Here is a 24,719-nt window from a genome sequence, read left to right as displayed (position 1 = left end):
CCGAATGAGGAATGTATTTACCCGCGGCCCCTGTACAGGAACGGGAGGAAGCCAAAGACAGTCCCCCTCTAGGTTACCCCGTCAAAGACCGTGCCTACAACTGGAGAAGCTGGTTGTCCCGCACCACTGGTGTGATATTTTAAATACAGACCACTCTGTTAGAGAAAACAAAGAGGCTGGAGTTAAACCCAACTGGTTCCTCTCAAGGCCCAACGGTAGGATTTAAGCCAGGTTTGGGTCTTCATTTCTTCTCTGTGATATCAGCATACCGATGCTTTGCTTTAATACCATGTAGCCTTGACCAAGTCAGTGATGGCTCCTCAGCAGTAACACGGGATGATAAACCATACCCAGCTCACAGGATCAAGTGAAGAAGCACATGTGAACCATTTAGCACAGTGTCTGGCACACAAGAGCTCTCGATAAAGCCTACTCAGGGTCCCAGTCTTAGTGAAATAAGAGCACCCGTGCCCATCCTGCTATCTCGCAGGATCTCAGGTATAACCCCGTGAGATCATGTATGTGTAAACCCTTAAAACGTCAAAGCACAATCTCTGGACACCACTCATGTTTGGAGTGATCGCCTTTAACAAACAATATCCTGAGTGTTAAATGAGATTGCCTGTGTGTAAATCCTTTGAGGATCTCCAGTGGAACGGAGTGAAAACAGTGGGTCACCAGTGCCCTGGTGTGCCCTCCTTGTGTCACTTCCATCCTCCTGCACCAGCTGGGGCAGAAGCACCATGGAGTCATGTGCCATTGTGCCCTTGGCAGATGGCCCCCCTGCTCTGGGAGCCCTTAGTCCAGGGAAACAACCACACCCAGGAAACTATCAAGGACTCAGCAAGCATTGAAAACAGAATAACAATAAAAACTCAGTCATATGTCTTCTCTTCCTTTACTTTCAAAAGTCATTTCAGCTATTTCCAAATTTTGTGTAGCCATACCACACCTACCGTCCTATTTCATTGAGCACAACGAGTTAAGTAACACACACCACAGATTTCAAAGGGACAAGTCCCTGGTAATAAGGAAAGAGAAAAAAAGCATGTGAATCCTCAAACTATTAGTCAAAATACAGAGCCTAGACCATAAGCTTCTGATGGTAACTAGTGGGTCTGTGTCTAAACTATATTCTAAAGTACCACAGGGCGCCTAACAGAGACAATTAACAGTGCATGATGAGCCTTGCTCTGTGTGGGGCCCTGAATGGAAGGATAGGATAAGACTGTTTCCACCTCACGCCCATCAAAGGCTTTGACAAGAGAGGCAGAGTCACATAGGAGCTAAGAGGTTCTCTCCCTATGCCTCAGTTTCTCTTTGTTAGATGCGGGTTCTAATAGGGATTCTCCAGGCAAGAATACTAGAATGGGTTGCCATGCCCTCTGCGGGGTCACACAGAGTGAGACATGACTGAAGTGACTTAGCAAGCATGCACAAACTAGGAGGGCCTCTCTCATAAGGTTGCTATAAAGGCTACGAGGTGTAAGGCTCGTAAAACAATGTTGGCACATGTCCAAGTGCTCAGTTGCTTCAGTTGCATCAGACTCTTTGGGACCCTATGGCCTGCAGCCCAGCAGACTCCTCTGTCCATGAGATCCTCCAGGTAAGATTGCTGGAGTGGGTTGCCATGCTCTCTTCCCAGGGATCTGACCAAACCTAGGGTTGGACCCAAGTCTCCTGTACTGCAGGCAGACTCTTTGCTGCTGAGTCACCCAGGAAATCCCAGTGTTGGCAGCTGGTAAATGCTAAACACATGTTAGGTGTGGTTATTAGAATATTTTCATTCTTCTCGTCACTGTCACCATCCTTCATCATCTCCACCACCCCCTTCACCATCTATATCACCTCCTCCACCACCACCATCCCCTTTACTTCCACCTTCTCCTCCAATTCCACCACTGTCTCCTCCAACTTCCCCACCTCTATCATCATCACCACCACCACCTTCTTACCACCGCCATCACTTCTATTTGCATCTCTGCCACCACCACTATCATCAAGATCACTACCATCTCCCTAGCCTGCAAGACTCAGCCCCCGAGGCTGACTCAAGGGTGATGTACTAGCTGATGTGGGGCCGTTTGGGGACAAGACCAAGGTTCCCCTGGTCCTCAACGAAATCCTTCAACCTGCCTTGAAGATTCACTCCCACAGGCTCCGCTGTCCACTGTCCCTAGCTCAAGGAATCAGGAGGCCGTTGATACTTTCTCTACCTTGTTTAGGAGACATTTTCTCTTCCTACTCTATGAACAGAGAGGAGGGGGTAGCCGATTCAGAAAAGCAGCAAGATCAAGACATCTTGCTCTGTGGCCAGTGAGGACCTGACCTTTTGTAATCTAGCTGATCGGGGACAAGCAGCCAGGAGAGGATCACAAACCATGAAACTGGTGCATTCTGGAGGAAAAAAATGTCTGGGCATTGAAATGTTACAGCTAACATTTGGTGACCAAAGGTGACAGGACACACCGAAGCTTCTCAGGGCAGCCCCTGAGAATCCCCTCCCGTTCCTACCTCACAGCTGCCCAACTTCCCAGTAAGGATCTTCGCTCCGATAAAAAGCATCTCCCTGAGAAAATTCAAACTCTATGGATTATCGACTAAAACATAAAGTATCCGAGATCCAGAAGACAGGAAAAGGAGATGGGAAAGTTTAGACAGGAGAAAAATCAGTCACTCGATTTTATACTGATTTAGCAAAATCTTTTGTTTAAAAAACAAAGCAATGAGTCCCACTCCTAAAATAAGGGTTTGAATTTTACTAGACAGGCCTGAAGCAGAACAAGTAGAGAACTTTTTTTCCCCTAGCCATCTACCAATAGCAGTTATGGGAAACGGCACAGATAAGGCTCACTATATTTGTGCTAGGGGAAGGGAAGTGAAAAATATGAGTCATCTTGCTATCTTGGAATATCAATGGGAACAGAAGTCGTTTTTGGACTGACCGCCGGTTCCCATAAAGAATGTTCTGGCATGCAACTAGGCATTGAGGAAATCCGCTACGTCTGGATAAACCCCATGGAAAGTCTAATCCCCCCCAAGCCTTCACCAAGTCCACACAGGGTGCTCGTGGCCGCATCCCTCACTCTGCACCAGGCTGGCTCTGACACGTGTTATTTATGTTCCCCTGGGGCAATGACATCTGGTGATCGATGAGCCTTCATGTCATTGCATTAGTGAAGCTCAGTCTTTGATGGGTCTCCAAAGAGCGCTCAGAACAGAGCGCTCCTCCATGTCAGACAAGACAGAGAAAACAGCTTCTCATAGTCAAAAAGGAGGAAAGGGGAGCACAGGAGGGTACGTGAGGGATGGCAAAAAGAAGGAGTTTGTCAAAGAAACTGACATGAGGACAAGATCTCTTAAGTGGAACAGGGACGATGAGGCCCTTTCTCCTCCCCAGGAACCCACCAGGGGAGCTGGGATACGTTGCAGTCATATGTACCCCATTTCCACTGTTTCTCAATCCACCTTCCCAGCACTGAGTGGATCTGTGACTTAGTGGTAAGCCATTATTCTAATAGAAACTCCTAGAGACTTCTAGCAGGGACAGGGAAGCAAACAACCCAGAAATCTTCCGTGAGAAAAAAGGATAAAAACTCACAGAAGATGATGAGATTTCTGGGATGTAGACTCAACTGATTCCGTGATGGGCATTTCATTCCCCAACAGAATGTTTGTCTGTTTGAACAAAAGGCCACATGGATATAATCCTTCTTCTACTTTTTAGCAGCATAAACATTCATATGTACAGGCTGAAAGTTTCCAAAATTAACTTTTTATAGTCAGGGAACTTAAAACATCCTTTGAACATGTTTAAACTCTGCACTGACTGTTTTCCTAGACATTTCAATATAATAAATTTCATGGGGCAATATTTAATCTGATTTTTCAAACCACTGATGCTACTGAGCAAATACATGTATTGTTGGATAAATTCCTTCACAGAACGTGCATGATATCATCTCCTGATTTTAAAACTATCATTTCAAAAGTCTCCTTTGATTCGCCAAGTTATACAATTTGGAAATTGAACAAGAACCAAATGACACTCAGCATTTGGAGGCAGAGTGAAGACAAGAAATAACTCGGGGCCAGGAAGTGAAGGACCTCATTTCAAACCTTGGCACCAGTGCTTAAGAGCCACCTGGCACTAGGCAAGTCATTCGATTGTTTCTGGCCCTTGGTATCATCATCTCTAAAATCAGAAAACTAACAAAGCTGCTATGAAGAATCCAGCTAAGAAAAAAAAAAAGAAAGAAAGCCATTTAAACCCCCTAAAGCCTCATGAGAATAGAGGGCAGATGAACTGGTCTTTAGCCTTTAATTGCTATTTTCTCATCTCCACAAAATCAAAAGTCCCTCAGTGTAACTCTGACCTATAGCAAGAAGGGAATGCCATGCACCGTGTGGGCACAGATAGCCACAGCCCGCATCTAGTGGGAAAGAGCCAGCCACGTCTAGCCTGGGCAAAGGCAGGCCATGTCTGTACCCTCAGGTCATCCACCCAGCTCTGCTACACACCACTGCCAACCTAGACAAGAGCAAACAGCCTCCTCAATGAAACCTCCCTCTGAAGAATGAAACAGGCTTTTAAAATACACACATTTTCACGGAGGAGTTAAGCCAAAATACATCCCAGAAATGCTAAGCTATATGGACTGAATAACCCACCATGGAGAATTACCCACAATAAAACCAGACCTTCTACAAAAATCACTGCAGGCGTTTGGAAGTCGATGCCAGTGAAGATCAGATTTTCTAAATGTTTCCTTTCTTACACTTTGCACTCTTCTTCTATATTATTTGGGTCTCTACACAGAGCAATGAAAGGGAAAGAAGATACGGAAGGTTGTAAATGTCAGAGTCCAGGTGGGAATCACGGGTCTGGAAAACTCTTGTCAAGAGGGGAAACTAAGCTGTGGAAACAGAAGGGCACAGGTCAAAGGTTGGCCATGGTGCAGCCTGGCCCCCAAAGGGAATGATTCAGAAGCCAGGAGAGACTTACTTCATTATGCTCCAGGCAGTAGATCATCAGCTCAGAAAGGATGACCACACCGGTCCGCCCCACCCCGGCGCTGCAGTGGACCACGATCGGGGGGCGCAGGTTCCTGGTGCCTTCCAGCATGCTGTTGGTATGGCGACGGACTGACTGGATCTCCTCCAAGTAGGCTGCAAGACAAAATGCAAATATCATCACTGAAGTCCTCCACGGCTTTGCATACAAGAGAGGGGGGCAAAAATGACGGTGAATTTTTTTTTTTAAGTGACAATAATTTACAGTTCTTACAAGATACTAATTATTTGGCTGGTACCCACTGTACAGTCCTGGATCCAGAAAGGACCAGCTGGGAGTCAATTAGTCCATGGGAGAATTTGTTCTTTAAATTAAATAGTTCTTTTTTAAAAATTAAATTCTGTTTTCCCCTCTGCAAATCCCAAAGTCCCCCAAGCAGATGATTCTCGACATTACTTACAGCAATTCCTACTATTAACAGACTGGGATCAGAACACCAGCTAGGTCCCCTTGAAACGCCCGCCTGTCAGAGCCAATTTCTGGTGGGAAGAGCATCCATCTGCCCTTCCTTCCTTCCCTTCACTGAGTGAGTGAACATCAGCTGAGGCTTGACTCCATTTTCAGACTTTAAAATAGACTTTGGGGAGCCTGGTTTTCAGCTTGGATCCCTTGTGGTTACTTGAGTAGCTCAAGGTAATGGCCCCCCCTTTCTTGGACGCAATGTGTGGGTTGGGAGGGGGTGCCACCTCCCTCATTGCTTCCAACATCTGCCTGGCCCCGCAGGGCTATGCAAGGAACTGTTTAATATTCCAATTGGTCACAAATGAAAAATTAGTCAATCTAAACCTTAAAGACCATTTTTTTTTCCATGATCACAAAAAAAGGGAAAAGAATAACTGTAAGCCTCATGCAGTCTAAAAATCAGAAAAAGTCAGTTTGTAGTTGAGATTGTTATAGTTCAGGGGAGAAGCAGATTTGAAGGTTCTTGATGCTCAGAAAATTTTGTTCCAGGGCAGCAGTGTAAAATCAAATGAGGAGAAAAATTCAGACTGCTAAAGAGAAAAAAACTGCATTCAAACCATTCTGATAATGTAAAAGCACCAGTTTATATACAATGACTAAGAACTCCTATTTTCCTTTATAACCTTATTTAATTAGAAATCTGAAGAAGTTTTACCCAAATGAACATTTACTACCACCATCAGTGATGTAAAATGAGATAGAACAAAACAAGGCGGAAGGCAGTCTGAGGTGACTACATAAAGTAGCTGCTATTTGTACCAACATGAGCTAAATACTGAGCGTGGAATCCCCTTCACAATTTTTTTCCAGAGATATTAAGCGAGGAACATTCTCTGATGGCAGGCAATGTTCACATACAAGAGACAAGGTTTTTCTTGTGTTAAATTTAAGGAGAGAAGTGAAAAGAATATTGATTAATAAAATAGATGCCACTATCAAATGGAATTTCATGAAACAGAGAAATTAGATTTCAGTGAATTCTTTCTCCAGCAATCATATTAATATAGTTTCTTGAGCTGTAACTCAGTGAAGACCTCTGGAGGCTGGAAGACAGTTTGACCCAGTTTCTCTGCATCCAGGCAATCTAATTTAAACACAAACAAAAATCTCTTAAAATTCTTAATGACCTAAAGAGCCATCATTTCTAAGACCCTGCTCAGCACACTTGTCCTGAGTTTCTTAGAAAGGTAAACTAATTAATACTATTTAAAATTTTTCTCTATTTTTTTCAGTAATTTAGATTGATCTTTCTTAAACTGGCTCAGATTTAAAAGATTTGATTGTAATTTTAGCCATCTTATAAACTCAATCTTTTATCAGAGCTGTTAGTCAACCATCTGATGGATTTACTTTCATTGGTTCCAATTTCTAAGTCTTGTTTCTAATAGCAACTAGCAAAAGGTTACCAAAAAAGAATAAAAAGCACACTGTTACGAAGAAAGAAACTTCTGCAGAGGTCACCATGCTCCTTATTAATATTCTGAGCTATAGGTAACTGTCGGGCCTCAGGCAAACCACTAACCCACTCTAGATCTTGTTCTAGGTCCTCTGAGTCCAGTTATCTTTCTTACTTTCAGTGTCCAACTCCCCAAGAACCATCAGCACATTAATGGGGAATGAAATACGCACCAGAGTCTTTCTAGCTGGACTTGTGAAATGGTACTTTTAGGTTTTTGAAAACTTATTCTCACTTATCTTCCCCACCCCTCCTATTCTAAATGAGTTATCAAAATGAAAATCAAGGTTTTGACATTCAACATTCTCCCTTTGTGGTGGTCACAGGTCCTCTGCCAGCTGGTGAATCAACAACTTAGCAGGGATATAATCAATAATCTGCAGGGCACCCTCGCACCACCTTCCTATGGGTGAGGAAGCAATGGGGCTTTCCACAAGTGCAGGATGTTTAGGGGAGTCTGTGGAAAGGAAAGAGGATGCTACAGCTAGCAGCAGAAGCATCAGCTCTCACCCCAGACTGTGATCATTGGGCTGTTCATCAGAAGACTGAGAGAGTCTTTAAAACAGAGACCATGTCATCTCTGCATGCTAAGAGCCGCATTCAGTGTCTGGCACATGGTGGGCACACACGCCCAGGTGTTGGCCTTTCAAACAGCTACTGCATACAATCTGGATGAATTCGTTTCTAAGAGGATCATAACTCGAAAAATATACATAAATGAATGAATTTGAAAATGAAAGTTTCAAATACTACAGGCTGATTTCAATAATTCTCTGTCTTTAGAGTTAGCCACCTACCTTTAATCATAGGTATGGAGAAACTACTGATGGGGATTTACTGCTGTAGGAAATGCAAGGCTTCTGAGATATAAATCTTCCTGAGAAATTTTTTTTTAATTTTTTTAATGCTGAGTTTTAAGCATGCTTTTTTTTTAATTTTTATTTTTACTTTATTTTACATTACAATTTTTTTTAATTTTAATTTTTACTTTATTTTACTTTACAAGAGAAATTTTAAAAGTCTTTTTTTTTCTTTATTGCTCTGTTTTTTATTGTGGTAAAATACATTTAATGCATAACATAAAATGTACCACTTTGATCATTCTAAAAGTACATAACATTAAGTATACAGTGACAGTAAGTATAGCCACAGAGTTCTGCAAACCTCACCATTATCCACTTACAGAACTTTTTTGTGGTCCCAAACAGAAACTTTGTATCTATCAAACTATAACTTCCCATTCCCCTTCCCCCTAGCTCCTGGTAACCTCTATTATACTATCTCTATGAAGTTGCCTATTCTGGGTAACTCAACATAAGTGAAATCCCACAGCATTTGTCCTTTTCTATCTGGCTTATTTTATTTAGCATGTTTCCAAGGTTCCAGGATGCGCTGTGTATCAGAATAGGTACTACAGATCTAAATCACGGTAGAACCAATTAGTTTACCATATTTAGCTCACTGCATCAATGGTAAACAGAATATAAGTATTCATCTTCTCTGTTCTATACATACCATATAAAGTACTATACACTTCAATGTTATAATACTTTCACCACCTAAGAGAAAGTATCCTCTCTTTTCATTTCACCTCTAACTGATCAAACCATATATGCTGTCGGTAAAACTCCGACTGGGAAGCAAAAACTTACACAAAAATCCTTGGACATCCTCTGGGCAGCCGTGGTCTGGCCAGTCAGTATATTGCAAATGCCACACGGTCCTTTCCTGCCCAGACAGAAGGTGCTTGACCTTCAAGCCTGTGGTTGCATAGCAACCGGAATCTGTTCGGAACTTCGTGGTGACCTTGAACTTGCCATAGGTGGCTGAGCTGTGCTTGGAACCCAGTTTGGGCCAGTATCGGTGGCTCTTGGTTCGTCCGCCTTCCTGAATCACACAGAGAAGCAAAATTGGACAGGAGTCAAGGGAAGCTCTTATCCTCTTAGTTTTAAAATCTGAGGACCGCAGAAAACCTGAATGGCTTCTAAGTCACTGACTCAGTAACATCACGCAGTGTTTCCCACAGAGCAGATTTCATACAGTTTAGCTAAGGCCAGCAGTAAGACTTACCATGCAGTTATATCAATGGAAAAATGTAAAGATTCCCAACCAGGCTGCAGTTGAATGTTAGAGACAAGAACCAGAGTAAGGATGAGCCAGAGATGGGAACAAGCTAGGTACTGTGAGAACTGCGGGAAGGTCTTCAGTGTGGATGGCAGAGAGGAGGTTAGTTAGAAAGGCCTTGTGGTCCATGGCAGGGAGGGATTTCATGCCATGGATGGTGGGAAGCCATCCGAAGGTGATGAAGTGACCTTAAGCAGAGGAGTGAGAGATCCCAGTAATCATTCTAAGTCATGCATGCTAAGTCACTTCAGTCCTGTCCAACTCTTTGTGACCCTATGGACCATAGCCTGCCAGGCTCCTCTGCCCATGGGATTCTCCAGGCAAGAATACTGGAGTGCGTTGCCATGCCCTTCTCCAGGGGATCTTTCTGACCCAGGGATCAAACCCATGTCTCTTATGTCTCCTGCACTGGTAGGAGGGTTCTTTACCACTAGCGCCACCTGGGAAGCTCCCATTCTAGGTCACGCTTCTCATTTCATATGCTTGACCCTGGTACTACTCTCTGTTACCCCCACCAACCAGCGACACCGTCTCTATCATCTGGTGTCAATTTCCTTTTTTTTTTTCCCCAGCCTGATTCATTTAATTCCATTGCAACTGAAGCAGAGGAGAAAACTGGCTCTACCCCCTTTTGCTCTCTCTTAATTTTATAATCTTTTCTGGGGAATATGCATTCTTAGCCATTAACAAAAACAGGGTCTGTTTTAAAGTGTTGCAGAATTTTGACATCACAGGGGTGGGAGCCAGGGTAGATGAGATGGTGGCTTACAAGGGGACCCAGGGGACTTTCCTGGTGGTCCAGTGGTTAAGACTTGGTGCTTTCAATGCAGGAGGCACAGGTTTGGTCCCTGGTCCGGGAACTAAGATCCTTCATGACACATGGTGTGGCCAAAAAACATTATTTTAATTAAAAATTTTTAAAAATAAAAATAAAGAAGGGTACCTAGGGCAGGAGGTGGGTGGAGAGAGAGGAGAGAAGCCCAGCGTACAGGGCGGGGGGAATGAGCCGCAAGTGGTGGCTGGTCTGCTGACAGAGCAACACATCTTCAGGGACCCAAGTGGTCCTGCCCTGACTCTTTTGGTTGAATTGAGTCTTCTTAAATTTGAAGCACACCTCTTTTACTGAACCATCCTATGAAAGAGGATTTATCGGAGGTCTTTACATAACTTGCTGAGTACCTACATCATCTTGGAGAAGGAAATGGCAACCTGCTCCAGTATTCTTACCTGGGAAATCCCATGGACAGAGGAACCTGGGGGGCTACAGTCCATGGGGTTGCAAAGAGTTCAACATGACTCAGCAATAACCTACATCAATTACAGATTTCAAGAGACTGTAAGCCTCTGGCTGCTTCACAGATCACTGGACTTTTTTCCTAAGGCTTCCTGACACTCAAGTTTCAGCTCAAATGCAGCCTCCTTGGAGGGCCCTGGGCTGCCATCTAACCTAAAGTAGTCCCGCAGTCACCCTCCAGCCCATTACTGGTTTCACAGCACTCACCACTATCTGAGCTGACTTTATTGGTTCACTTTTTATGGTAAGCTGACTTTATTGGTTCATTTTTTACGGTAAATCCCACTGGGATGTAAGCTCCCTGGGGACAAGGATCAGACCTGCTGTGTTTACCACCTTGTCCCTCCCTGGGGTCAGCACAGAGGGCAAGTACATTGTTTTCAATGGAATGAATCCCTTCTAGGGATGTAATTCAATAGGGTGATAAAACTAGAGACTGTAAGGAGCATTTACTCCCTGTCCGGACAGAAAGGTCAGCCTAGAGAAATACAGCTGGCTTGAAGGGGCCGAAGTCCTTTCATCACCACCTTCTAATGGGCTGTTCTGGAAAGCATCTGCTCAGAAGAGTCAATAAAAGGAATATGACTTGTTTTTCACATCTTTCTGTTTCCCATCCTTTAAAACTTGTTAGGAAATAGGTATATGATACCATGCTGTGCTGTGCTTAGTCACTCAGTCATGTCTGAGTCTCTGTGACCCCATGAACTGTAGCCCGCCAGGCTTCTCTGTCCATGGGATTCTCCAGGTAAGAATACTGGAGTGGATTGCCATGCCCTCCTCCAGGGATCTTCCCAACCCAGGAATTGAACCCAGGTCGCCCATACTGCAGGTGGATTCTTTACTGTCTGAACCACCAGGAAAGCATGTGATCATACATGGTTTAAAAAAAAAAAAAAAAAAAAAAACCCAGACACCCAGATGAAGCCTGACCCTAAATGACTTCAAAACATAAGGTAAAATTTAATGGACGGAACCAAAGGAAGTGGTTAAAAAAAAATTTAGACTGTGACAAGAGCCGAAATACAAAACATCTTTCCCCAAAGACAAGAGGCTCTGAGTGAATTGCTAAATGGACTGGGGGTATACGCCAGTTTTGGCAACACCACGTAGACTTCTTCAGTTACAATGGAAAAACTATGTTTGACTTGGCAAAGGAAGAAACAGATTTTTTTTTTTCTCTCTCCCCAAAGAATAGAGGCCTCCTCTACAGAAATAACAACTTCTGGTCTCTTTCTAGCTGATAAACAGGAGAGCCTATGAGCTGCCATGCCCAGGGTTTGGGAATATACGCCGAGTTACTCGGAGATCCCCCAAAGTTCTCAGACTCCAATAAAAAGACCATTGCTTTGTTTGACACAACAAAAGTGAGCTGGCTGGACTGAAGTCTGGTTGTTTTTTGTTTGCTTGTTTAATCGTAGTACATGGTGATTCAAGAAAAACAGTTAAAAGCTGGATCAAAATGGGACATAACAATAAATTGATCTTTGGAAAACAAAACAAACCTATATGGAAATAAGGAGAGAAAAGAGAGGCACGTCAGAGAGAAAAGGATTGGCAGAGAAAAGATGCCAGAAGGGGGACAGGGCAGTGGGGTCGCCAACACAAAGCTCATCTTCCAACCGCTCCCTTCCCCGGGGACAGATGGCGGGGTGCCCCTGCCACTTACCTCCTCTGCGGTGACCATGGCGATCACGTTGGCTCCCTGCTCCCACACCATCTGCCAGAAGTCATGGCATGTGTGTGGCAGGGGCCCCTGAGTGGCGATGTAGTGCCATTCTGCCCCACCGACCACCACCTGGAAGCCAAGGGAAGCATCAGTGAATGAACCCCAAATCCAGGACAGAATTCCATGCTGACCACAGGTCCTTTTGCAGCCACCTGAAAACCTTGGATAACATTTTTAGGTCCAATGTGTTAGTGCCATTATCAACAGTCCTGAGACCAGGAGTGGCTAGCGACACAGCCTCACATGAAAACATTATGCCACTCAAGCTTATCAAAATATATCTCATGGGTTTTGGTCTTCAACTCACAGTAATTATGTATAAATCAGTGCATATTAAACATACACACACACACATGTATAATATTATATGAATATATATGTGCGTAATTTAACAATTTTTACAGACATAATAGTTATGTTTCCAATATGCAATGCATTAATAATTGCCATTCTTTTCCTTTTTTATATTCTATCCATTAAAAAAACAAAACAAGCAAAAAAACAAAACAAAACTCCACAAGCTCTCCCTTACTAAATTGGTTTTATACCCCACTGCTATATTGAGAAACAGTACTTTGTGGCATCCTTTTAAATAATAGAAAAGTCAACCATGGAATAACACCCCTTTGGAATAACAATGTCCTTCTGCCAGTGCCCTGATGGGAAGAGTGTCCTAAACGTCTCTTGTACCCACTGCTCTGTACCACATACAGTAAAGGTGTTATGAATGCACAGAAGCCAGCAGTACATGATATTTCATCACTACCTTCCCCTTGTGCAGTATCATAGCATCCAACTGAACTCTGGAATCCTGACATGATTTTGGATAATAAAAACATTACCCTACACAGTTCAGGGTGACCTTCGTGAGAAATGGAGTATTTCCTGCCATATCAGTAAACAAAGGATATCACAGTCACCACCAGCATGGATGGTGAGCTGGTGAGCCCTGAGGGGGCTCGGGAAGGAAAGAACACCTGCCCTCTAGCAGCCATCCGACTGCAGCCACTCCCCATGGTGAGCCTCCAGGGAGCTCAGGTGGTAAAAAGACCATACTGGCCCCAGATAGCTGAGGTGCATATCAAAGGAATGATTTCAGTGAGCCCAGACTCTTGCACCTTCCCATTCACAGAAAAGTGCTAAATTCCTTAACTTGGGTTATCTGGTTTTCTTTAATTAACAATAATCTCCTGATGTTCTGACTACCCTGCCCTTTGTTGCGAAACTTCTATATAACCTGGCTCCTCCCCTAGCCTCCAGGGAGCAATTCCCTCAGGTTTACTTGAGATGCTGTCTCCTAGGCTTTAAATTCTGAAAAATCCCCACCAAATAAAGCATAACTCTCAACTTTTAGGTTGTGAATATTTTTAAAGCCCACATTGGGAGGATAATTCTGCAGAGATAAATATCAGCAGTGGAGACTCATCAATAAAAAGGCGTGCCCCGAGTGTGGGAGGTGATGCTAGCAGGGGGAAATGGGCCTTTGGAGGGACTCTCTCTGGGTATCTCTTCATTCCTGTGCCTTGATATTGCCAAGTAAGGCTTCCTTACACATTCACCGGTGTGGATCTCAAGATAGCTTTAGGGGTAATGGAGTGATCACTGTTTGCAACTTTTTCTCTCATTTGTTTTATGAAACTATATACTAACTTGATTCAAACAAAAACCATGTCAGTTATTATCTCATTACACAAGACATGTTTAGGTCAAAGCTGGCAAGCAAAATCCATTTTCTGATTACTGGTGGGAGATGACACTTGTGTATTTGCTGGCTGGCTAGGAATTTGGCTTATCTGTGGAATCATGCTTTTAAACATTATCCTCTCTGGCACCCAACATATAGGAGCCATAAATACTTCCAGAGTATGCTGCTGCCTGGGGCCTTTCAGCATATTCCCAAGTATTGACAGGAGGGTATTAAAAGCTGCATTAAAAACCCAACCGCCAATGCTACTGAGGTGGGTTTCACAAATGTGATTTCACCTCTGGAGCAAACAAATCTCTGTTCTATGTTAACGGCTGCTTGGAATCCAGGGAGGAAACACTGGCAAGATATACAACTCCACTCCAAAAACACAAGGACAAGTTCTCACAGGCTCTCTGGGTCTATTAAACGCACCCATGTCTAACCCAGATCCACAAGATGAAATGTGGGCCTCGGAGAATATGGAGGAAGGCACGTTTCTGTTAACAACGCCCGACGGGCACAGCCCATGCAGACTGACAGCTTTTTCCAGAGAGTAGATGGAAAACAGGAGAGGCGATTTGGCCAAAAGAAGACAGCATATTACAGCTGTGGAAGATTTTCACAGATACTCTAGCAAGAAGCAGCTGTGCGATCCGCATCTCTGCTTGAGTCCATTTTTTCGGTCATTATTTCGTCATCTAAATTCAGCCCAGGAAACTCACCACTGTCAGTTTCCTGCAGAGTTTTATGGGGCTCAGTTTTTTTTTTAATTGTTTTTATTGTTTTAGTTTATTTATTGTTTTTTATTGTATTAGTATTGTTTTGAGAGTCTTCACTCTCAAAAATATGACTAAAATACACAATTATGATCCATGAGAGTTATGCCATTCTATTTCTTTGGACAGGACTTTCTGACAGTTAAAAAAAAAAAAAAAACACTCTATGATGACCTAAAGGAGTGGAATGAGAGGGTGGGAGGGTGGCTCACGAGGGAGGGGATATATGTACACATATGGCTGATTCACAGTGTTGCGCAACATTATAAAGCAAATTATATTCCAATAGAAAAATATGTGGTTACCTATGCTCAGTGAACAAAACACTATATCAACAGTGGTATACTTTCCACATTCTGCATCAAAACTGTTTGAACTGATACACGGGCCGACAACTGGCTGTATTTTAGAGGCTCAAAGAAACCTACCTGTGATTTGGCTACAGTTGAAAAATTCAATGAAGAAAGGAAATAATGCCAGAGATAGGTTTCTAAGGTTATTGACCACAACAGACTACTAATGTGAACCTTGTATTGTTGAAAAACATCCCGTAACAACTGTAAGAGTGACATGGATCCAATTCACATTAGTATACAAATAATTCCCCTAGTTTGGAGGCCAGGGCAAACGGTGACAGTCTAAACAAATATGCTCTGTCATTAGGGGCCCTGGTGAAATTAAGCTGTTTAGGGAAAACTTGTTTGCATGCACAGATGTATCTATAACTCTAAATTCTAACTGAAGTAAAGCTAAACTGACTAAAGTCTATGAAATACTGAGATATGAAGATTTGGAGTATTCAAACTAGTTAACAAAAATGTAATGACTCAGATACATTGAATAAAGTTGGCAAACCTTGTAAAATTCATTATCAACGTCACCATTGTGGTTGATGGTTGAATTAGTCCGCTCTTGTGAATATCATACAAATTTGGGATTTCAGCTATAAAATGCATAACCAGTATCACAAGTGAGAAATGACAACTCTCTGTTTCTCTTGAACATCAGAAAAACTCCAGTGACAGAAACACAGTGCCAGTTAACTTCCACAGCCTCAATCACCTGCAAATTACAAGCTGAAAGGGACAATCCTCAGCTTTACCTGTTAGTTTCCTGAAAAGTTACCACTTACAGAAACAAGAAAAAGTTAAATCCTCCACATAATCAAGCTTCAGAAATAGCTGACCTGAGGTTTTCCCTGAGGCCACTCGGCTTCCTTCTCTCTGCAGCAGTAGGCATGGCCTTCGAGTTGACTAAGAAAAGCTCCATGAGTTCAAAAACACTCCCTCAGGGTTTGGGGACCAGCCAAATTGCGCAGTGGCAGCCCGTCTGTTTTCTCCTCCCTGCATTTTTACCGTTAACCCAGCAATCTTCAACCAGCCTTCCCAACACGCCCCCCCTTCTTACCTTGATGTGGGAGGCATTAATGTAGCCTGTGTTATTTTCTTTGGTTGGTATTAGCTCTACGCGGTTCTCCTCATAGGGAACCACCTCGCGGATTCGGCTGCGCTCAGCATTTTCTGGCAGAGCCGCTGTGCTGAAAATGCCATTTGCCTTTTTCTTTGGAATTTGCTCGTATTCTGTGAACACCATTCCCTCTTCGAGCTTCTTTTTCAGGGTTCTGAACTGCAACAGAAGGTGATCTTCAGCTCTCTGAATAATCTGATCCAAACACTCTGACAAAACCACCAGATTTCTCAAAATATTTACAGTGAGAGTGTTAATCAGTAGTTTCAAGATGGACAATCAAACCTTGATGATTCGGTCTCCTTCATTCACCATATTGCAAGTTTCTCTTTTCCAATAACCAACTGCCTCCACACTCATACCTTAAACAGTAAAGTCTGCCAGACTAGGCAAGAGGTGAAATTCAAAATTAGCATTTTGTTATTAACGTGTATGCATGCGCTGCTGCTCAGCTGTGCCTGACTCTTTGCGGCCCCATAAGCTGCAGCCTGCCAACTCCTCTGTCCATAGGATTCCCCAGGCAGGAATACTGGAGTGGGCTGCCATTTCCTCCTTCAGGGTATCCTCCCAGCTCTGGGATTCAACCCACATCTCCTGAATCATCAGGAGGATTCTTTACCACTGAGCCACCTGCTGTTTCAAGTTCTAGTGATAAGGAGATTTTTAAACCTTAGTTATCAAAAAAATCCTTTTCTCCACTTATGTAGTTGTTTTTAGCTAAATTTTAAGGTGATATCGGTCCGTAGTTCTCTACTCATGCAGATTAGACACCTTCCTCTTTTATTTTTCCCATGGCCAAAATACTAATTACAATAACGTGGTATTAATTGGATTAAATGATCCCGCTGAAGACCCTTCTAGGAACTTCCCTGGTGGTCCACTGGTTAAGACTCTATGCTTCAAATGCAGGGGGCACAGTTTTTGAGCCCTGGTCAGGGAATATGCCATGTGGTGCAGCCAAAAAAAAGAAAAAGAAAAAGTAGGACACTTCTGGCTCTCAGAGCATGCTAATACTTCATATACGCTGACAAAACCTAAAACCCTAATCTTACTGGCACTCTAATACATTTACACAACCTGTTTTTTAACCTGACAGCAATTTCAGGGACTAAAGGAACATGTTTGTTCACCTCTGAAACACTACCGTGCAACTTTCTTTGCTTTTCAAAACTGAAGTTCTCACAATGCATTACCCCAAGAATTATATATCAGTCCTACTCTATAGCCAAGCATGTGCCCATTTGCTCAGTCATGTCTGACTCTTCACAGTCCCATGGCCTGTAGCCCATCAGGATCCTCAGTCCATGGAATTTTCCAGGCAAGAATAATGGAGTGGGTTGCCACTTCCTCCTCCAGGGGATCTTCCCCACCCAGGAATCAAACCTGAATTTCTAGCATCTCCTGCATGGGCAGGCGGATTCTTTACCACTGGCGCCATCTAGGAAGTTCCTAGCAAGGGGCCAGCATATTAAAGAATTCTATAAGTGCTTGGGTAAAATAATTACTCCCTAATAAAGGGTACTTGTTCACAAAAATCACAGAAGTCGAGCACTAGGGCAAGGGCTTAACCTCTTCACTCTGCAAAACAAAGAAACAGGCCCAGAGAAATATGGGTTGACTGAGGCCACACAGACAGGTGGCCAGGGGCTGGTGTCTCTAGGCGTCATCACTGAACCAACCTGACCAAGAAACAAGAGTTATTGGAAAGGATCAGTCTAATACAGCACAACCCAGGTCGCCCTAATCTTCAAGTTGAAGAATGAATTCGTCCAACACACCTTCGTGCTGGCGTGCCTGGACGAGGAGAGAGCGTCAGAATCCTAAGACCACAGAGAATGAGTCACGTGTTTGACGAGCCCAGCGCTTACCCTCTCGTCCATGGGAACTCGGGTGGCATCGACGCGACTCTCCTCCCGCCCTGAGCCCCGAGCAACTGAGAGTCCATTCAAGGCTGCCAACATCAGTGGCCTCTTCTGCGCCTCCAGGCCTGCCATCTTCTGCTTTTCTAGATTCTTGCGGCAAGAAAAGGCATGTTCTCATTGTTTGTAATATCAGGAGAATGCTGGAATGTGTTTTAATCTCCCCAAATCTATAACTCCCCAGCCAAGGAATGCAGACAATTACCATTAGCAGGGCAAATTCAAACACAGCCTTCCCCTTCATTCCCACTGCGCCCAAGGAAGCCGGCTCCTCTGGGCCTCCTGAGCGTTTCTTTAAAAATGGAGTAAATAAACAAACAAGAGCAGAGACTCTACACAAATACACCCTGCCACAGGGCTCACAAAAACAGCATGCGTGAGTCACCTTAGGAAGGTGAGCATTGAATGAAGACAGGACAAAGAAAAGAGAAACAGAGATTCATGAATAATCAGAGCTAATCAAAATGATGGGCCTTTTACGCAGATTAAATGGTAAAAAGCTTATAAAAACTGCTGCATTCTTTTTTTAGATTATTTTTTTTATGTTTTAAATTATGTAAGTGTGATAACACATTTATAGGAGACTTGAAAAATACAGAACAAGGTTATATACAGCTCCATCGCATAATTATTTTTTAAGTGGCAAAATTAAAGATTTTTAGTTGCAGTTTCAATATCAAACTCTCAAAAATCAGTAGAATGAATATACAGAGAAGCAGAAGGATATAGCAGAAAAACTGTCCCTTTGATAAGAGGATGGATACATATAGAAGTAGAGAAAAAACTTCCTTCCCAAGTTCCCACTCAGAGGGGCTAAGACTGAGGTGTTAACTCTATATTGAATCTCTCTGGTCCCTGGGATATTATCCCCAGAAAGGGAGCTGATCTAGTTTAACAAACTCACTAATACCATAGCGTGGAACCACCTGAGATGACCCCCCAGCAGGATCCTTCATGCTTCATCCAGAAGACCCACAGGAATGGACGCCATGGCTCCCGGTGACTAAACCGTGGGAGAACACCACGGTTCTCCCACGGTTCTGGGACCACGCAGACGGCGCCCAGCCCTTGCTTATGACTTTGTGACCCCTCTCTGTCCTCACCTGCACAGACACTCTGAAACTGTTGGGCCCCTGTTATTTCATCTACAGCTGTGCTTTCCCACTTCCTCTAAGCTGATTGGGGTGTGACCAACCTCCAGTTGCTCACTTCAGGCAACAGGGGCATTTTCCACCCAATAATTCTGTCTTAGAAGACAAAAGGACAGAGGGACTCTATAAAGCAAAGAAACAGATGAGTTTTACAGAGTCAACAATTTTGACCCACAGTTTGCAGGTTCCTTTGGTTGCCACAGATGAAGGAGTGATCTTACTCTTTTTTTTTTTTTTCAAATCTTCAGGTATTTTTTTCTTAGCCTGTCATTTAGCAATTTACTTCCTAAAGAAGTGTCTTGATGGAGCTATGGTATTGGTAGAGGATAGAGCACCTGTTGTGTGTGTTGATTCAGTTGTGTCCAACTCTTTTTGATCCCATGGACTGTGTCTCTGCAGGCTCCTCTGTTCATGGGATTCTCCAGGCAAGAATACTGGATTGGGTAGCCATGCCCTTCTCCAGGGGATCTTCCTGCCCCAGGGATCGAACCCAGGTCTCCTGCATTGCAGGCAGATTCTTTACCATCTGAGCCACCAGGGAACACATTGCCAATCAACTATACTTCAATTAAAAAGAAAGAAGAATGGAGCCCTGGCCTTTGTGGGTGATGCTGTCAATAAGATGCTCGGTCCCGTGACAGGGCTAACCCATCAGATAAACCGAAGGAGCATCTCAGAGGATTAACTGTGAGAACGTGGGAAAGGGTTAAAATATATTCTATTCTGAAGAATGATCCTGGTTTCTCAACCCTGGGCAGACTTTGAAAATTCAGGATTTAAACTTGGGGAGTTTTGTCGGTGCATTTACTTACTAGTTTGTTTTTGTAAGGGAGAACTTCCTCCCTGCCTGCTATTATCTCTTTCAGTTGAGAATGTTTCACTCCTCCGCAAAATTTTGAGACAGCAATGATTTTTTTTTTTTTAATGGTCCTCAGATCCTTCTGACAGTCCTTCTGCTTCCTTCTCACCTGCACCATAAGGTGACCCCAACTGGACCCACAGCAAAAAGTAACTTACTTGTCTTTCTTGGGAAAGGATTACTACCCAGGCAACACTGAAACCCCAATGATAAACTATTTCTCTTAGCTCCTCCTCATTTATCCTATGAGCTTATTACCAGAGACAAAAAAAATAATGAATTCAAAGATCTGCTTTGGCCTCTTCTCTCCCCCGTACCTGCCTGGGGGTTAGGGAACCACAGACAGTGGAATGTCTTCAAAGCAGCAGCAGGAGCCGTGCGGAGTGTGCTATCCACACCACAGGCCTGAACTATCCATCAAGGGACAAGCCACTCCAGAAAGGGAGAGAGGGTTGCCTGCAGGGCAAATTCTCACCATAGCTGTCTGCTTCCAGTTCCTATTTGGTGACATTTTCTCATCCTAGGAAGGCCTTGACAGCCTTCTCTTAGCTATGCCTAACAAGCCAGGCAAAAGCTACCATGATGGGCACCAGAGTAAGGCATCCGAGATGTGGGGAGGTCACTGGGGTGAGTTTCTTCAGAAAGACAATGGAGACCCACCCCAAGCTCCAGTGTCAGGGGCAGGCCACCATCTTGCCTGGCTCACTGAAGACCCTCCAAGTCTTCCTCTGAGGTCGGGACAACCACCAAGGGTGGCTGCCCTTGAGCTCATGAGTATGTAGGATTTGGGGAAAAACCAGGGAAGGGATTTCCCTAGCAGTCCAGTAGCTAAGACTTTGTGCTTAAAATGTGAGGGGCATGGGTTCGATTCCTGGTCAAGGACTAAGATCCCACAAGCTCTGTGGCATGGCCAAAAAACAAAAAATTTTTTAAAAAAGGTACACTTGAAAAAAAATAAGGGAAAATGACATAGGGCCAGGGTAACAACGTTACTGAACTAGTTAAGAGGTAAAATCAGCTATTCACTATTACCCAATGGATGGGATGGGAGGACATGTGGATAAACAGTGAAGAAAGGCTTTGTTTTTGCTCTGTGATAATGCATGAAGCTCTATATGAGGAATCAGTGCCGTTAAGTATCAGCTACAGGCTTTTGTTTAATACAGGTAACAAGAGGATGAATATGACCATAGTGAGGCTAGGCAATCATGTAGGTGGCAATAAACAGCCAGTCAGCAGGGGAAATAACAAGGCCAAATGGTTGGGCTGATGAGCTCTTGACACTGAGTTGTGTGAAAGGGGCCGGCCCAGAAGTGCTGAAACTCCCTTTCTACCGATGACTACTTTTCCCAAACATGGAAAGTTCTCCCCCAGGCACCCACCCCGCACTTCATTCCATCCCCAAGCCAAACGGTTTTATTTGCCACAGGCACAAGCACGTCTTTCACAACTTCCCTCCAGGTTTGCGAAAAGTGGAAAAACTTATGCCTGTACCAAATTCCTAGCAATACTCCATGGATGGCTAAGACCGTGAGGCTGAGAATGTTCTTGAGGTTTGTCTCAAGCTGGAACATTGCTATGGATTAGATTCCTAAGCCTAGTGACTTGGCTTTCTTAAAACTTTGGCTCTTTACTATTCTTTACAAGTTGATTCCCACTGCAGAACTGGGGAGACTTATACATGAAGAACGTTTGATGAATTCCCTCAAAGCAAAATGTAAGTTACAACTGTGCTGGAGTTCCTAAAATAAGCGCTGGCTACCTTATGACCCAGATGTGGTACATGCAGAGAAGTCAATCTGGGTTTGAGTAGTTATAATGAAAGGATTTTCTTTTTTAAGGGAGTGAACATCTCCAGGACAAACAGCAATGGTATTATAAAACATTTTGTAAAGTAGCAACTATAGTCCAGCAGTTTTCTCATTAGTAAGATGTAATTCACTTTGTTGCTCTAAATGTCCAACTGTTACTGCATACTTTTGCTCCAGCAACATAACTAACCTTCCAGAGGAAACATACTGAAGAAGAGTGACTTATGTCTAATATTGGGCATTGTCAAATGTTACACGTGTGTGCGTGAGTGTATGAAGATGCCTGTGTGAGTTCTTGATAGAGTAAGCTCATTGGTGAATTCAAGCTCAACCGCACGCTTCTGAGTTTATTGTAATTTTTCATAGATTTGTGCTGACCATCTACTGAAAGAAGATCTGAAACTGAAACTGGACATACCAAGGTCAACACTGATGAGCAATCCTGACATCCAGATCTACACAGAAAGCTGTGCTTGGAAGGGAGGCCTGCTCTTTTAAAATCTAACTGGGGAAGAACTGCTTTCCCCGGAGAAAACCAAAATGCCAGGAGATGGAGGAAGGTGAGCTCCTGGCAGCTCAGGCAATGGGAAATCTGACCCTGAATATATACACCAACATGCTGGCTTAGACACTGATCTCAATATCACGTACCTGTAAGATCCTAACTTTGTCATAGCACTCTGCCCCACGCAGGCCTATGAGAAGCCACGGATGAGAATGGAAGGAGCAAAAGGCAAAGTTTTGTGAAACGAAACCCTACCTGTTTAAAAGCAAGTGACTTTTAAATTCTATCACGTTTAAATCCTCCCATATTCCCTGATAAGCCTCACGCTTTCTTCTGTGCCCAGAGGAGGGAGGTGTGTCTGAATCACCAAAAAGGAGCAGAGAGGGTGCTCCGGGGTGGGGGTCGGGGGGGACCAGCCCCTTTAACTGTCCCTTCAAAGGTGCCCCCGGGAGAAGTGGCCACTTACCCGAATCATCATCTCTCTCTCTATAATGCTGTCCTCCAGGGAGAACATTTCAGACACAGGCCTCTCCTTGACAGGCTCTTTCTTGACCCGCTCCTTCACGCTCGTCAGGTCGGGCTCCGAGATGGATGGCCCGAGAGAGGCCCCGTTGACCGCCAGCTGGTCAGCCCGGGAGACGCTGATGGCCTTGGCGGGCCCGTGCCGCAGCAGCCTGGCCCGGGCCACAGCAGAAGGCAGGCACGCCTGGTCCTGCCGCAGCGCCCCGTTGCTCACGCTTTTCCGGGGCCCGGGGTACTCGGGTGGGGGCTTGTTTGGAATCCGGGCCAAGGCGGCCTGTAGCTGGGTGCTGTACTCCACCTTCTCCCGGAGCACGGGGATCTGGGGCACCGGGTCGGGAGCCTCCTCCTCCTCCTCCTCGCTCTCGCTGCTGTGGATCAGCATGGTGGCATCCGAGAGAGTCTTCTTGTGGTGGTACTGGGGGAGCTGGGGGACCTCGTGGCTGCTGGGGCCCTCCTCGGGAGGCCCCGGCTCCCGCAGGGTGTTGCGGCGGGCCGTGGGGATGTTGAGCGACTTCAGGGTCATGGCTTGCATGCCCCTCACCATGCTGCTCATCGCCTCCAGGCTGTGACGCTTGTGCACCGCACCATGGTGCTTGGTGGCCGTGAGGGGCTCGCTCACCTCCTGGAGGGACTGGTGCACCACTGGAGAGCTGTCCTCCTGGAAGGTCTTCACGGACAGCTGAACCTTGCGGGTCACCAGGTCGGGGCTGCTGCCGCTGACGTACTTGTGGCGGTGGCTGGCGAGGTCCGGTGTGCTGGTGGCCGGCCGGGGCCGTGGGTAGGGGGGCGGTGGCCGGAAGAGATAGTTTTTGAGTACGTGGGCCGCGTTGTAGCCATGGGCGCCCTGCAGCTGCATGTTGGCCAGCTCCGGCGTACTCACCGTATGTGAGATGGCGCTGGGCCCCCCCGGCTTGCTCGGCACCGTGGGATTCGTGGGGTTGAGCTGGTCCGACGGGCTGACCAGTTTGTTCGCGTAGCCCCCCTGGGGCCCGTAGGGGATCGTGTAGGGGTGCCTCTCCCGCATCTCGGGCTGGCTGTACACCAGGTCCTCCGGCTGGTTGTAGGCGTGGGTGTTGATGATGTTGAGGTTTCGCAGGGACTGGCTCTGGCTGTCCGTGTGCACGACACCCCTCTTCATCTGCCGCATGACTGTCTCGTAATCGGGCGTGGGCCGGTAGGATGGTACGATGATGGCACTGTGCCGGTGGCTGGGGATGTAGTCCGCCCGCATGATGTCACTCCCAGGGATGCTGAGGTTGGAGGAGACGGGAGAAGCCTGGATGAAGCTTTGGGAGCAGCTGAGGGAGTTGATACTGTGAACGCTACACACGCTGCCGCCGTTGGTGACGGTGCCATTTAAATAACTCAAGTCCAGGCTGTTGTGTGAGTTGCAATACAAGGCTTCTTCATTCCCATGGAAGATGCTGTCTGCAAGAAGGCAAACAGAGGCCCATGAACCTCCACGCCACCCTGCTTCCATCGAGTTGGTCCTCACACTCATGGGGGTAATTTTTAACTCACAGAAGTCATAAAAAGGGAAATCCCAAGGTCTCCACCCACATATTCCATAGGAAAAACCAGCAATTTCTTGGGCAAGATGCCAACATACTGAAAGGGTATTTTAAAGCACACTATGAAAAAAAAGTGAATCTAAACAAATGAAGCTCGGTACATATGGAACTGTTGTCAGCTGGGTTAAGTTCTTGATTTGGCCTGAGTTTTTAAATCAGGTACCAACAACGGTCCTCACACTGGAAGACCAGTCCCTCTTGTGCAGGGCTTAATGACAGAACTGGATATTTGGGCCAGGAAGTGAAGAACTTTGAGTTCTTGGAGCTGATCTTCCTGACTGCAATGGAAAAACTCCCTGTATCTAAGGGACTGCC

At 44.9% G+C, this 24,719-nt stretch overlaps 1 protein-coding gene across 4 annotated transcripts in view; it reads right to left on the bottom strand.

Moving 5' to 3' along the window:
• The window catches only part of PTPN14 (protein tyrosine phosphatase non-receptor type 14), a 193,289-nt gene that overhangs the window by 7,381 nt on the left and 161,189 nt on the right, over positions 1 to 24,719 (bottom strand). For all 4 annotated transcript variants that reach the window (XR_009595748.1, XM_060396203.1, XM_042229208.2 and 1 more), the window contains 6 exons: positions 22,778 to 24,261; positions 17,935 to 18,078; positions 16,007 to 16,225; positions 12,077 to 12,205; positions 8,645 to 8,879; positions 5,006 to 5,169 (listed from right to left, as the gene is read on the bottom strand). Coding sequence is in view for 3 of the 4 variants with exons in the window: in XM_060396203.1 (XP_060252186.1) it covers positions 5,006 to 5,169; positions 8,645 to 8,879; positions 12,077 to 12,205; positions 16,007 to 16,225; positions 17,935 to 18,078; positions 22,778 to 24,261 (2,375 nt within the window). In the remaining variant the exon portion in view is untranslated. The remainder of the gene's footprint in view (positions 1 to 5,005; positions 5,170 to 8,644; positions 8,880 to 12,076; positions 12,206 to 16,006; positions 16,226 to 17,934; positions 18,079 to 22,777; positions 24,262 to 24,719) is intronic.

The sequence above is a fragment of the Ovis aries genome, chromosome 12 (genome assembly GCF_016772045.2).
Source record: "Ovis aries strain OAR_USU_Benz2616 breed Rambouillet chromosome 12, ARS-UI_Ramb_v3.0, whole genome shotgun sequence".
Lineage (NCBI taxonomy): Eukaryota > Metazoa > Chordata > Mammalia > Artiodactyla > Bovidae > Ovis > Ovis aries.
The sequence above is the reverse complement of the archived record's forward strand: the minus strand, read 5'-3'. Positions and strand labels throughout refer to the sequence as shown.